General features: G+C 33.0%; 1 protein-coding gene across 26 annotated transcripts; it reads right to left on the minus strand.

Annotated features, from left to right (window-relative positions):
• Positions 1 to 7,536: 7,536 nt before the first annotated feature.
• LOC146904287 (putative galacturonosyltransferase 13) lies at positions 7,537 to 14,045 on the minus strand. 26 transcript variants are annotated; one of them, XM_085725068.1, is made up of 6 exons: positions 13,662 to 14,026; positions 13,247 to 13,486; positions 11,933 to 12,000; positions 10,149 to 10,247; positions 9,413 to 10,016; positions 7,537 to 8,321 (listed from the first exon to the last, which is right to left on the minus strand). In XM_085725068.1, the coding sequence occupies exons 5-6, from the start codon at positions 9,674 to 9,676 to the stop codon at positions 8,121 to 8,123; spliced, it is 465 nt and encodes a 154-aa protein (XP_085581194.1). In that variant the 5' UTR covers positions 9,677 to 10,016; positions 10,149 to 10,247; positions 11,933 to 12,000; positions 13,247 to 13,486; positions 13,662 to 14,026; the 3' UTR covers positions 7,537 to 8,120. The 26 variants fall into 26 exon arrangements, 13 of the variants coding, with proteins under 13 accessions (XP_085581194.1, XP_085581190.1, XP_085581191.1 ...); XM_085725064.1 differs by having other exon boundaries at positions 9,413 to 10,247; positions 13,247 to 13,493; XM_085725065.1 differs by having other exon boundaries at positions 13,351 to 14,026.
• Positions 14,046 to 14,752: the final 707 nt, after the last annotated feature.

Below are 14,752 nucleotides of genomic sequence, written 5' to 3' on the forward strand. Positions count from 1 at the left end.
TAAGAGAGTTATCACAATCCTTTGGAATTTTCACTAAGAATTCTCTAACAAGCTTTTCATAGCACTCTCCTAACTTGCACACAGTTTTCTCCAGACCAGCCTCTCTGATTAAACTCATAACCTCCTCAATCTTCAAAGCTTCTTCACTTAACTCTCTTTCCAAAGCAAGCTTCCTATGGTAAATGAACTTCCACCTCTGAGCAAATCTTGGAAGATGAAAGGGCACGTTGTGAATAGGCACATCTTCCACAGTTAGTAAGTCCTTCTTCCCATCAGCTTTCTTGGATTCTAGAGTGATGTTCAGCACATCCATCTCAGCATCATACTCAGACTCACTTGAGGAAACAACCTTTCTTTAGGTAGAACTACGACCACCACCTTTCACAATCACCTTACTCCAGCTCTTCCAGGGACCAACACCAGTCATCTTTGCCTTGCCTTTTGGGGTTTCTGTTGTTGCAGCAGCAGTCTTCTTGGAGCTTTTGTTAACAGAGGGAACTGCTTTTCCCTTGTTACTTCTGAGTCTCTTGGCTACACTATCATCCAGGGTCTGAGCCATAGGAATATCATCCGATTCTAGATCATCAACATTTACCACAACATTATTTCCATCTTTATCACCAGAATTCACTTCTTCTTCTTCCTCCTCAGAGTGAATACTACTATCTCCAGATTGAGACTTTTTAATGTTGTTATCAGGGTTCTCATCCTCCTCAGTGTCTGCCTCAATACTATGATCCTGTTTGTCACCAGCAATATCCTCCTCGCTATTTGGTTTGACAGGTTGGCCCAAAGATGTGTCAACATCCGGTCCAACATTAACTTGACAGTCAGTTTCTTTAGGAGTATTTTCAACAGAGACCTCAGTACCAGTCTCTTTTTCAGGGTTATCCACATTCATGTTCTCAGTACTTTCTATAGCATCATTCAAGTCTTCTAACCCTAGTTTTCTACCAGATACAGGTTCATCAGGAATTAGGGTTGAATCAGTGTTACCTTTTTCCCGGCTACGTGCTGCAACATCTGCAGAATTCTTGGGATCGTCTCCAGCATCAGTATCACGAGCAGCGGAACCTTTCTCAGTGGCCTTAAAGGGATTCTCTTTTTCATAAAGATCTGTCATGGTTAGGGCTACCTTGGATTCACCCTTCTTAGTAGTCTTCTTCTTCTTAGATGTGGACTTAACTGCAGTTTTCTTCATAGGTTCTGCTGGCGGTACAATGTTGAGGGGTTTTACCATCTTCGGAACAGAGGGACCAATGCTAATATCCACTACTTCCAAGATACTTTGACTGGTGCCGCCTTGAAGTGGTACATGAGTTTGGACAGTGCTAATATCCAAACTTTTAATGATTTGGGTGAGGCCTTCGTTCACCAATATAAATACAATCTGGATATGGCCCATCATCTTCTAGAATTCTCTTCACACCAACTCAAAAACTCAAACAAGCATTCATTTAATACCAACACAAGCCATTGTTCTCTTTTTTTCCACAATGACTTCTACACTAACTCCTCCACCAAACTACTCTGTATTCCCTGCTCCAAGACCTATTGAAAACAATCGAAATCACAATCACCACAATACTCATAAACGGCATAAAAAATATTGGTTTTCTTCCTTAGTATGCACCTGTAGCTGCTGTTGTTGTAGCTGAATATGGTGCAAATGAAAAGGCTGATGATGCTAGTGGTGTTCAAATTGTTTGCAGTGGAAGAGCTGCATCATATTCCTCCGCAATGGATTCTTTATTGGATGGCAGGAAATCATGCTTCCACCTTAGTTCTCTGGAAGGAAGTCCACCCGGTTTCCGCAAAATTGCACTCTAGAATGCCTAGGGTAACCCCAAACAAGCATGCTCACAACAAATTTACAGATGAGGTGCTTTACTGTCACTTCAATGCTGGTAACAATATTGCTGATATTGATAATATTTTAATTGCATATGAACATAAGGTAAGGGTGGTTGAAGATTATATTTATATGCTTAAAGAGTTTGCTAATACTGGTCACTTATTGTTGGTAGTTAAGTGCTTTGATTTTATTGTAAGGAAGCAAAATGGGAGGGCTGCTAAGGGTAAGCTAGTGAGTACTATGATTGGTACTCTTGGTAGGTTAGGAGAGATTAATCTTTCTCTGAGATTGTTTTACAATTCATTGATGGATGATGGCGCAAAAGGGCAAGCAGATTTTGATGTCGTTGTTAAGTTTTATGATGAACTTCTAGGGAGAGGCATAGTGCCAGATCGGCTTACTTACAATTCACTTCTCTCTGTTTGCGCCCCAAAGGGCATGTGGGAAATGGCTTAAAAGTTATTGAGAGAAATGGATAGCAAGGGTATTGTTCGTGATGTGTTTACTTATAACACATATTTGGACACGTTGTGTAAGGGCATTAATAGACACAGGATGAGAAAAAAATATGTCTATTAAAATGCTTAACACTTTTCCAATCAATATGGGTTATAAGTAAACACATCACGAACAATACCCTTGCTATCCATTTCTCTCAATAACTTTTGAGCCATTTCCCACATGCCCTTTGGGGCGCAAACAGAGAGAAGTGAATTGTAAGTAAACAGTTCTGGCATTATATGCCTCTCCCTAGCAGTTCATCATAAAACTTAACAACGACATCAAAATCTGCTAGCCCTTTTACGCCAGCATCTATCAATGAATTGTAAGGAATACATGGTGTTTCCATGCCCTTCAAACCTAGCACTTTCAAACAATCTCAGAGAAAGATTAATCTCTCCTAACCTACCAAGAGTACCAATCATAGTACCCACTAGCTTACCCTTAGCAACCCTTCCATTTTGCTTCCTTACAATAAAATCAAAGCATTTAACGGTAAACAATAAGTGACCAGTATTAGCAAAATCTTTATATAAATATAATCTTCAACCACGCTTAACTTATGTTCATATGCAATTAAATTATTATCACTATCAGCAATATTGTTACCAACTTTGAAGAGAAAGCAAAGCACCTCATCTGCAGCATTGTTGTGAGCATGCTTGTTTGGGGTTACCCTAGGCATTCCAGACTGCATTTTCGCGGCAAGACGGGTGGACTTCCTTCCAGAGAACTCATGTGGAAGCCATGATTTCCTACCATCCAATAAAGAATCCATTGCGGAGGAATATGATGCAGCTCTTCCACTGCCAGCAGATTGAACACCACCAGCAACAACATTCATTTTCACCAAATTCAGCTACAGCAACAGCAGCTACAGGTGCATACTTTTAGGAAGAAGACCAACAGGTTTTATGTCGTTTATGAGTATTGTGGTGATTGTTATTTCGATTGTTTTCAACAGGTCTTGGAGCAGGGAATAAGGAATAGTTTGGCAGAGGAGTTGGTGTAGAAGTCATTGTGGAAAAAAAAATAATGGCTTGTGTTGATATTAAGTGAATGCTTATTTTATAATAAAAATAACTGAAAACTAATAAAAAAAAATCTTTTTAGTATAGGATTTTCAATAGTGTGTGAGAAAGGAGACTTTTAGAAAAGATAAAGACAAAAGACCAAATGATAGAGAGATAATACTTTGAAGTATTGATTTAAAATTATAGTTATAGAACTACTTCAATACAATGCCTAAAATCTGGATATTAGCTTTAGTTTTATAGGTGTAAATATGTGCTATCATGATATATTCTAGAAACAAGTGTGACAATGTTATGACTCAGATATTCTAGAAGAAACTTTTAGAGTAAATTAATTATGATTGTTGTTGATTCAGTTAACTACTCTACAATGATCATCATAAGTAAAATTATAATTATAATAATTGCCGACTCAATTATGAATCAATTATTATGGAAGGAACATTAAAACTAAATATGTGGTTTATAACTCCATTGTGACTCAAGTATTCTAAACGGAAATCAATTATTGTTGACTTAATTTTGATGAAATTATTCTAGAAGTAAATCTAAAGTTTCTAAGTCATAAGGAAATCCAAAGTTGCCAACTTAGTTATAATTAAGCTATTATAGATGGAACATTAAAGGTAAACCGTGGATGCTGACGCAGTTATGAATCAGCTATTCTAGAAGTAAATCCATAGCTTCTATGTCAGCTATGACTCAAATTTTCAAGAAGGAAATTCATAACTGTTTACTCGGTTTTAAATCCACTATTTTAGAAGTAAAATCATAGTTGTTAACTAAGTTATGACTTGACTACCCAAGAACGAAATCCATAACTGTTTGGTTTTAATTCCACTATTTTAGAAATAAATTCATAGGTTTTAACTCAGTTATGACTCAACTATCCTAGAAGTAAATCCATTGTACGAGACATAGTTATAAGTCAGCCTTGCTAGAAGGAATCTTATAAAAATTCATTGTTTCTAACCGAATTATGACTTGTGTATTGTAAAAGAAAATACTACATATGTCCGTATTTATAACACCATTTTAGCAAATCACGGAAATTAATAAAGCTTATATTTTTTATTAAATTTGTTTGTAATTACTATTATTTTTACAATTTTATGCTTTGAGAGAGAGTCTCTTTCTTTTTTCAACATACTATATATTGTTGATTGAAGAAAAAAATGTATAATATATTGTTGATTGAAGAAAAAAATGTATAATAAAATAAGGATATGTAAGTAAAGAAATAAGTAATTAATATAATTGAAAATAGCTAAGAGGTTTTATAAAAAGGGACAAAAAAAATCTCCAAAGAGTCTTATAATTAAAGACGGAGGTAGTAGTAGTTAACTCAGATATAACTAAACTATTCTAGTAGTAAAGTTCTGGTTGGCGAGTTAATTTTTACACAGCTATTCTAGAATAAAATTCATGGTTTTTTACTCAATTATAACTCAAATATTCTAGGAGGAACATTAAAATTAAATATGCGGTCACTAACTCAATTACGAGTCAAGTATTCTGGAAGGAATTCTATGAAGCATAGGTATGGCTACGGTATCTGTATCGAGTACCGGTACCTGTGTGTAACATGATAAATTTAAAAAAAAAAATGAAGCTACGAGTACGTTGATATAAAATATAAAAAAAAATTAAAAAATTGATTTTTCAATTGAATTACTACCATTGTTGTTGTAAAAACATGCTTAGAAAAAAAATCAATTATAATAAAAAATAGTATCATACTAGTTGTATTTTGATCATGTGTTTAACCACACTTCTATCATCGTGTTGCTTCAAAGTTTTTTTTTTTTGTGCACCCCCTCTACTATTTTCATCAAAAGCAAGAGAGAGAATTGAAATACAATAATTTTGGTTATTTTTCCACCGCCTGTACGTTTTTGCTGCACCAGCCACAACGAAACAACTAAGTAAAAAGGGATACGGTTCGGTGCGTAACTTACAATTACCGTATGCGTAGCTGGTACGGGAGCGTACCTGATACGGATACTTCTCCATGTTTGTAGAACCCATACTTTGGAGAAGGAAATCCATTATCGTTGACCTAGTGATGTTGGACTAGTAACTTTGTTCATTTTAAATTTTGCATGAATTACATTACATTTCCATATCAAAAAATTCAAATTGTTTTAGTCTCGTAAGTTGTTTTAGACCATTACATCAGAAGGCTGACTTACCCCAAAAATTTAGGAGCACGATAACTATTAGAGCTTACTGCGAAAGATATTTATCATAACCATCGTATCTTTTCTGTATAGCATAATTGATGAGACTTTGAGCCAAATACCTTTCACCTTTTACTATAGTTCTTTCAATATGTGTGTTCTTCGTTCTCTACGGACTACAAGTCATATTATTTTACACACGAGACACTTTTTTTTTTACCTTGAGCCTTTTCAAGCTACCCTTTTATTATTATTATTATTATTATTATTATTATTATTATTATTATTATTATTATTATTATTATTATTATTATTATTATTATTATTATTATTATTATTATTATCCTTTACTAAATCCCTTTATGTTGCGATTTTGGCCATCTATTTGCAATTTTGGTCCCTTTCGTCCCAAAATTGCTGAGAAGACGCCACGTGTCCCAAAAAAGGGGTCATAATCGCAACTTTTTGAGAAGACAAGGGGTCAAAAGATCACATGTCCCTTATGTGAGCGGGTCAAAAGAGCATATTTCCCTAAACATGGGGGTGAGTTTTGCCATTTTTTTAATAAGGGGCCAAAATCACAACACTATGAAACTTAGAGGGCAAAAAATGCAGTTTAGCCTATTTATTTTGTTGTTACTAAGTGACGAACAAGTTTGAACCCCCGTAATGTCATCTATTTGATTTATTTTGTAGTTAGATAGAAATTTTAAAGGACTTGTATGATTTGAAACTAAGTTTGGAGTTGCTCTTTAGAATTAACAACATTTTAAGTTTGAGGTGGAGTACCAATAGAACTTAGTTGTCAAAAGAAATAAAAAGAGTGAGAAATGTAGAAAAAACACAAAAAGTGGGTCTACACACAAAAAAATATATAGATAATCAAAAGCCAACATTGGTTTCGTCAAAAATAAAAAGAATACGCAGTTTTATTATTACCCATCTTGCTTTGATGCAGAGAATGAAAGTTGGAAATAGTTCACGATTTAGGGATCCTTAGGTTAAAATCTAACTCCAAGTTGTTTTGCAGCTTACTTTCCTAAATATATCTCACCTTAACATAAGCATATTATAACCTTGAAAGATCTCTAAAGTGTGAAAATAGTATGAATATTGAATGTTTGTTTAAAATTTCTTCAAGTACATAGCTAATGTCATTGTTGAACCAAAGTGGATTTTAGAAGCAATGTCTATAAGGTTTTGATGATAACAATGTATGAAAGAACTATGAAGCAATGTCTTAAAATTTCTTCAAGTACATAGCAAATTTCAACTAACTAGTTGCAAGAATATTATGGTGTCATGTCAAGGAAACGTATCTTCATTTCAGGCCCTAAAAATATTTTCCATAGATATGCATTACCAGATGGACAAATAGTTAATCCTGAAAAATCAACTATTTACTCCGGTTCTTTCTCATAAGCACTTAGAGTATACAAAAGAATATTTTGAATCCTATGAAAAAAATTTATACTAACTAGTTGCAAGAATAATTATAGTCATAGTAAAGTAAAGGAATAGAAGCACACAAAAATTACATCAGTTTACTGTCAATCCGATAGCTACATCTAGCTCATTCTCTTTCTTAAGGATTTTTTTTCACTTTTTAAACATTGAATGCAATCATGTTAATATCTCCTAGTTGTAACTCAAACTAAGACACAACCTTGTTCCTTTTAAGCAACTTGTCTTTATTTGGTAATGCTCTATTATTACAAGAAATATGTTTTGCTTTTCAACACAATTTTTTTTTATATAATTTAATGATTTTCAACCTTCAAATAGTAACAACCCAAATTTCAATGTCTTGTTTGTGATTGATTTCCTGTTGTTTTATCATGTGTATGATAAGGCAAGTTGGTTGCTTTATATGCCCTCTCAGATTGCTCAACCTCTAAGTGTTACGTTCCAATCCAAAAAAAAAAAGAAAAAAGATCGGGTCGTAACCCTCGATAGATTTTATGTTGTCTGGAGTTATGATCCGATAAATCCATTGAGATTTTGAGTAATACCAGACCCTAAACGTTTACGACTGGTAGTCTTACATAATGAATAACAAGATATATATATTTATCCTACAAACAGTTCCCCAATTGAATGGACCTGTAACAAAGCAATCTCATGCACTATAGAATTCACTATCATCATATGATATTAACAAATCATAGTTGGTGAAGGTTAAAATTGGTAATAATAAAAATTTAAAGAAACTAAAAAATGATTCTCTAGAAGGGGGGAACCTCACAAATTAACTGTCCTAGTAGTAATGTTCTCATCACCAACAAGATTGATGAAACAGGTCCTGGTGACTTTTTACCATTCAGTTTATTCTCCAATATTCAACTATGGAATCTTTGTTATATTGTTCCATAGAAGATCAATAATAGTATATCCTTTCACCAACCAAAAATAGAGGATGTGTTTTTCATGTCACAACTCAAGCACTCAAATGATTCTCAATGCCATTTAGAGACTGTAATAACTCTTTCTGCAAAAATGTAGGGAATGGTAGCAAATCCACCAACAAAGTTTTTTAATCGCTTTGCCCTCTCAGCCATTTTTTCTATCGTCTTGAGAAAAATTGAAGTAGTTCCTAAAATGTTTAGACATTACCCAATCATCTTCTCCTCTGCAAGTTTCCACAGCGCCATTTACCTTGCCTTCAAGGTCAATTTCCCAAAGTGCAGACAAGTCGCGTTGAATCACCACATCATCGTCCAAAAAGACTACCTTGTCAAGGTTTGGGAAAAGCTGTTTGACAAAAGAAGACATATATACTTAGCATAAGTATATGAAACAGAACTTAATAAACATTTCCAGAAAATAAAAATAAGAATAATATTTTCTCCATCAAAAATGTTATTGTTGAAATTAACAATATCAGCTATATTTGATATGTAAGTTCTGAATGCAGCATTACTGATGAAAGCAATGCGAAGCAAAAGCAATTTAAAATTAACAATTATTTATCTACATGCCAAAACAACAAAAGGATAGAGGGTCAGGGGGAACATCACTACATTCATTTTTATTCGAACACTCACAAGCAATGAAGCTGAAAAATAAAGAAAAAATATAAAGAGACCAAAGCTATATAAATTTATAGAAACTTGGCCAAAAAAGGAGAGGATGCTTCTTTTAAAGGATCAATCTACAAGACAACGCAATTTATTTTTTAAAATGATAAACTAATCATAAGGAGTGTGTTGCCGATATTTCTCATTTCAGATAAGCCCCTGCCACTATCTCTTTCACCCGTCTAACCAACTAACAGTATTAACTGACCTACTATCGCTTACACATGGTTTTACGTTCTCTTCAATTACTGGTTTGTGGAAAATTCAGAGACACTTGGTCCCAATAGCAACTTTTACCACAGTAAATTGAATTCGTTGAAGAATTCAAAAACATAAAATGCAGAATTTTACAGATAAATAGTAATCTTGGAATGACCAGTTAATCACTCATTCCCTATGTTACATTCAACACAATATATTCTGTGAAATGGAAAATTACGTCAAACATAAGATGACAAAAGTTTAAAAATTGCACTATCATTTATTTCACAAAGAGGAATGTTATTTGAACAACCATTTTATAGGACAACTTGTGGGACAACCGAAAAATACAAAGAAGTGTATGTCTTTGCACAAAAATCAAAGCAATAGAGAGAGAAAATGAGAACATGATGTGAGTATGAGAGATAAAGTTGTCATAAAATGGTTGTTCAAATATCATTTATTTCACAAATTATGATTTGAAAAGTATCAACGATAATGAGAGAGATAGAGAGGTATGAAGAAACAAAACAGGAAGAGTAATCATAGTTGAATCCAACCTACCTGTGGTAGGTATATGCGCAGATGGTTGAGTAAAGATATGTACTTTGGGCTTCTGGCTTGCAATTTAGATGCAAATTTAAGTGGACTCGATTCACTAAGATTGGCTCCAGCTAAATGATTTCCATGATAGTAATTCCTGATCCCATTTTGTTCTACAGCTTCAAGTACAGGAACATTTTCTCTAGTCAACCAGTCAAACTGGTGAATGCCTTTGATTTCAACTACAGTAGGGGAGGCTGAATTTAGCGCAAACCACGAGTGCATACCCGCATAAGTTTTTTTGTCGGTGATTACATGGAAGACTATCTTTTCAGGTTTCAGAGCTGACTGGACGACAGAATTAACCACTACTGAAGTGGCTAAAATGTTATCGGCTGATAGTATAAAATGGTGGTAAGAGTTTTCGAGAGTAAGGGAAGTAACTTTGGAGGCAGAAATTGTTTGCGTGCATGAGCATTTGATGAATTTGAACCCTGGTTTCCGTGCGCATTCATGGTTTATCACAAGAACAAGAATATTGGTGCCCAAGAATTTTATTTGCAATTGCTAACAGTGTGGGAAGTCATTTATGTTCAGATGCAGCTACTAGCAAGCCTATCCATGACTGAACTTTTGGACATTTTGTCAAGAGTTATAATTGTTATTGGTTTGGCTACAGAATTAAAGTGCAAAGTACTAGTGGAAAGAAATAGGTATTTTTTTTTTTTTTTTGTGGAACTGGATTATGATAATTTACCTGCTTTTTCTAAAAACAGCAAAATGGTTGGCCATAACATTGAGAAATGTAAGAGATTGAAGGAGCCTGAAGTAGAAAAGAAAGATAACGAACCAAATCCTGGTGATGAAAGAGATAAAAATGGTCTCAGACAGCCACAAAAGTTCAAATAAATGTGCAGGGAGAGATAAAAATGCGAATACATGCGCTCGTGACCAAAAGAAAGATGCGGAAGAGAATAAAAGCAACGAAGTTCATAAGCAAAAGGACCAAGTTGAGAATGCAGGACACAATAACTTGTTGACGAAGAAAAAATTTCAAAAGAATCTAAGTCTGAGTTTGTAGATACAACTCAACACCAATTTGAAGGTCAGGGCTCCAGTCAGTACCATAGTACTCCAGAGAGAACTCAAGTTGAAAATCAGGATACTACAAAAAGTAAGTTACCATTTTCAAGAGTTTCAGCTTTCACCCAAACACAGAAACTTGCTTACAATTTGAAGATCCGCAAAGTAAGTTACCATTTTCAAGCAAGAGAGGCGGATAAAAAGCAAATTAAAATCAATACTCGGAGCTGAAAATTATTTAGTGGTTTTTTATTTAACCTTATTCTTTAGAGGTCCTAATATACTTGATGGAAGTTGTTCTCTTTCTGGCCAAGTATTCCTTTATCATATGAGTTTCCTGAATACAATCACTCCATCTAAAATAAAATAAGCCTATTTAACTTTTGCTCATCACCTAAAAAATAAGGCAATTTCTTAATGCTCGTAATGAATCCTCAATTGCTTTAACCGATTCAAAAGAACTAACTATAAAATAATAATCCAACAATATTTTTATAGATACAATATATTTTTAAATATTATTGTCTTTTTTTAAATACTTTAGCATGATTTTAAATAAAAAAAATAAATATCACACCATAGAGCAAATATCGTCAAAAAAAAACAGAGCAAATATTTAGCAAAAGCAAAAACGTTTATGAGATGAATTACACATGTACTATTTTAAAAAGGGTATGGAGCAAATATTAAGCTAAAGCAAAAATGTTGTATGAGATGAATTACACATTGGTGCTCCATTGGAGACTTTAATACCATTCTAGGCTCCCATGAATATGGAGGCTCTTTTAACCAAGCTAGACTCTTTAACTAGACAGAGTAGTAACTCGTTTCATGTTCTAATTAGGAGTCTAATTTACTTGGACAAATGGTAGGAGAGGCTCAAGACACAGATAAAAAGAGTGGATTAGGCCATATGTAATCAGCTTTGGTTATACATGTGCAACTCTATATGTTTCATCTTGATTAGGCACAAATTAGATCACTTCCCCATCTTGATTGATTTTCAAAATTCTTTATCTACACAAGCTTCTCAGTTCGGGTTTTTAAAAATGTGGACTTTACATGATGACTGCATGAGTATAATTGATAATATTTGGAACACTTTGATACTTGATTGTCCAATGTTTGTTCTCTCTCAAGAACTGAATATTTTAAAGCAAAATCTGAAATATAGGAACCATAATGTGTTTAGCAATGTGCATATTTTGGTGAAAGATGCAAACACAAAGTTAGCATATATTCATTATTCATTTATGTTGTAATTTTAATGTATCAAGTACTAAGTTAATGTTTACGCTAAATATTCTAGACAATTTAGTGTGGGCGTTAATTTGATTTGAGTAATTCATTGTAATAGATAATATCTTTTTTTCTACTCTGTAAATTTTATATCAAATCCATAACCATATATAAAAAATAAAACATAAATTGTGTTTATAAATAACTCAATTTCCTTACTTAGTCTCTCTTTTCTAACTGTCTTGTTTGATTTCCATTGAATCAAGCACACGTTCAACCCAGTTCTTCTACGTCAACATCAATGTGGCATGATACATAAAATTGACGAGATTTAGCATCTGTTTAAAACTGTATTGTACAATCTATAATTTTTAAAACTATAACAATTCATCATGTTGGAGTATATAAGCTTCAAATGCTAGCTTCTTGAAATCACAACATTGTTGCATTGGAAATTTTGGATATGTTTGTATTGCTAAACACCAACGCTTTTGCCTTCTCCATTTTATCAAAATAATCTATGAAGCTTTTTGAATGTGTATGGAACTCATAGTTTCTCTTGTTCAAAAATACTTATTTCATGGCTTATTATGAAAGAAGTTCTTATGTCATAACCTTTTTTATTATGATGAGAAATCTTTCCTCCAAAATTAAACTTTGAGTATCGATTTCAATGATAAATTTATGTTGTAGTCTTTTTATGATTAGAAGATTGAGAATAAGACGAAATTAGATTGCCCAAATCTATTTCAAGAAGATGACCCTAAATTTGATGTTGTGGGATATGGTGGTATTAATGAGATTCTTTTTCTAATTAGTTACTCTCAACCAAATAATAGAATTGTATTATGGCAACAAGCTATCGAGGTTATTAAGGTTATTCCTACCAGCCTTCATGAGTTGCACCTTATATGGTTGTTGAAATTGCTCGACATGGTTTTGGTTATGGTTTCAGTAGAGATGACTACAAGGTGATCCTAACAGTATAACCATTTCAATTGGACATTAGGTTGAGTCAACTTATAGTCATCTCTAATATAATCATAATCAAAGCCATGTCGAGTAATTTCAACATCTATAGAGCATACAATCTCAGGAACGCTGGTAGGAATAGACTTAAATTCTTCGATAGCTGTGTTACATAGTGCAACTCTATTGTTTTGTTGGGAGTAACTAATTAGTCAAGTAATCCCATTAAAAATTTCAGATCCTACTACGTCAAATTTAGGGTCATCATCTTGATATGGATTTGACCAATATAATTTTGTCTTATTCTCAAACTTCTTTCCATGAAGGGGATACAAAACAAATTTATCTTCGAAATTGATAGTCAAAGTTAAAGTTGGAAGAAAGAGGTATCCTCATAATAAGAATGATTATGAAATAATAATATTTTGCGGAATAAGCTCATGAAATAAGGGTTTTTACACAAGAGGTTCCATGATTTTCATACACATTCAAAATGCTTTAAAGATTTATATGCAATGTTAATAAAACGGAGAAGGCAAGATCATTAGATATGTCAATGCTAACCTTTTAATTTTTCACAGCCACAAAATTTTCATCTCTACAGACTTTGTACCTATTTGCTTTTACGTTTTTCAATCCACGTTTGCCTTAAAACCACAGCAACTCACCACGTTAACACAAAAACTTCAAATGCTAGCTTATAGAAATCATGGTAGTTTTGTTTTGGAAATCCCGCACATTTGCGTTTGTGCTTGCAAACTCCAAACCAAACAGGCCCTTCATAATTTAGCTTGTAATTGTAACCTGCAAACTGAAAACAAGATTCAGAAATTCACAATTTATATAATTTGTAAGCACAATTTATTTTGATTTTTGATTTCAAATTATGGATTTGAATATTGAAATAAAATATAAATTAAACTAACCGAATAACAATTAGTTTTGATATCTGGTGCCAGATTTACATCCTACTACATACCTGAATCACAATTGATGCTGAAGAAACACTAAAGACACAGATCTAAATGACTGAGATTTTTTCCAAGCATGTCCACCCTTTCAGCATTAAAATTAAGTATTGAAATTTAAAACATCAAAAGAATTTAATTGGTTCAAATAAATGTGAATGGTTTTAGAATGATTATGAACCGCTATATGTTAATTCAAACACAAGATGAGGATACAAATCCATTCAGAATCTAAGCTAAATTGTTGTGAGCAAAACTTTTTTTGATAGTGTGTTTTAGCTATGAAAGCTTTTGATGAGAAAAGAAAAAAAAAATTGTTGTGAGAAAGATGTTATAGAACTACTCTAATGCTATGACCAAATATTAGTTCTTACCTCATTTTTTATAGACCCAAATATGTCGTATGTTGATACATCTAAAAGCAAGCATGACTCTCTTATGACTCAGCTATGACTAGACTATCTAGAAGAAACATGTATTAGTTGAAGAGAGATATGGATTGAAAATTATGACTTGTGTATGACTCAATTATGATAAACTCAACTAATTCTAAAAGAAACATTAATTATATGTAATAATTAATTTAATAATGTTAATTTATTTAAATTCTCCCTTGTCCACATTCAATGAATGAGTTGACATTACGGGTGTACATGGGTTAGGTCAACCCGGAAAACCCGGTCAAATCCACCCAAAAAATCCAAAAAACTGGGTTGGGTAATTGATTGAGTATGATTTTAAAATTGAAAATCCATAAAAAAAAATAACGGATTTCGGGTAAAACCAGACTCAAACCCAATAAACGCACTTGCCCAATAATGCTAACATATTTATTTTTATTTTCAATGGAAGAAGGATAACACAAAAAAAATTAATCATAAATCAAATCTAATTTCCAAAATTGACACAAGACATTCTCTATATTGAAAATGAAAACATGCTAGAGTTACAAATTATGATGTCATACATTTTGGTTATTTTGCTGTAATGCAATTTTATGTCATGCAACTTTAGTTTGTTGCAAGTATTTTAAGATAAAATTTATTATTTGATATTATCATTTATTAATTTTTTACATGAAAATATAGTGAAAATGTGTTAC

Source organism: Medicago sativa, chromosome 7, assembly GCF_051527215.1.
Source record: "Medicago sativa cultivar Bolivia chromosome 7, Bolivia_mono, whole genome shotgun sequence".
Lineage (NCBI taxonomy): Eukaryota > Viridiplantae > Streptophyta > Magnoliopsida > Fabales > Fabaceae > Medicago > Medicago sativa.

Bases quoted from the DNA above. Each gene is read 5' to 3' on its own strand.
- LOC146904287 (XM_085725070.1), bottom strand. From the start codon at position 9,676: ATGCACTCGTGGTTTGCGCTAAATTCAGCCTCCCCTACTGTAGTTGAA. The intron at 8,322-9,412 runs GTAGGTTGGATT...TTTGTCAAACAG, and splicing joins TGCGCATATACCTACCACAG to CTTTTCCCAAACCTTGACAA.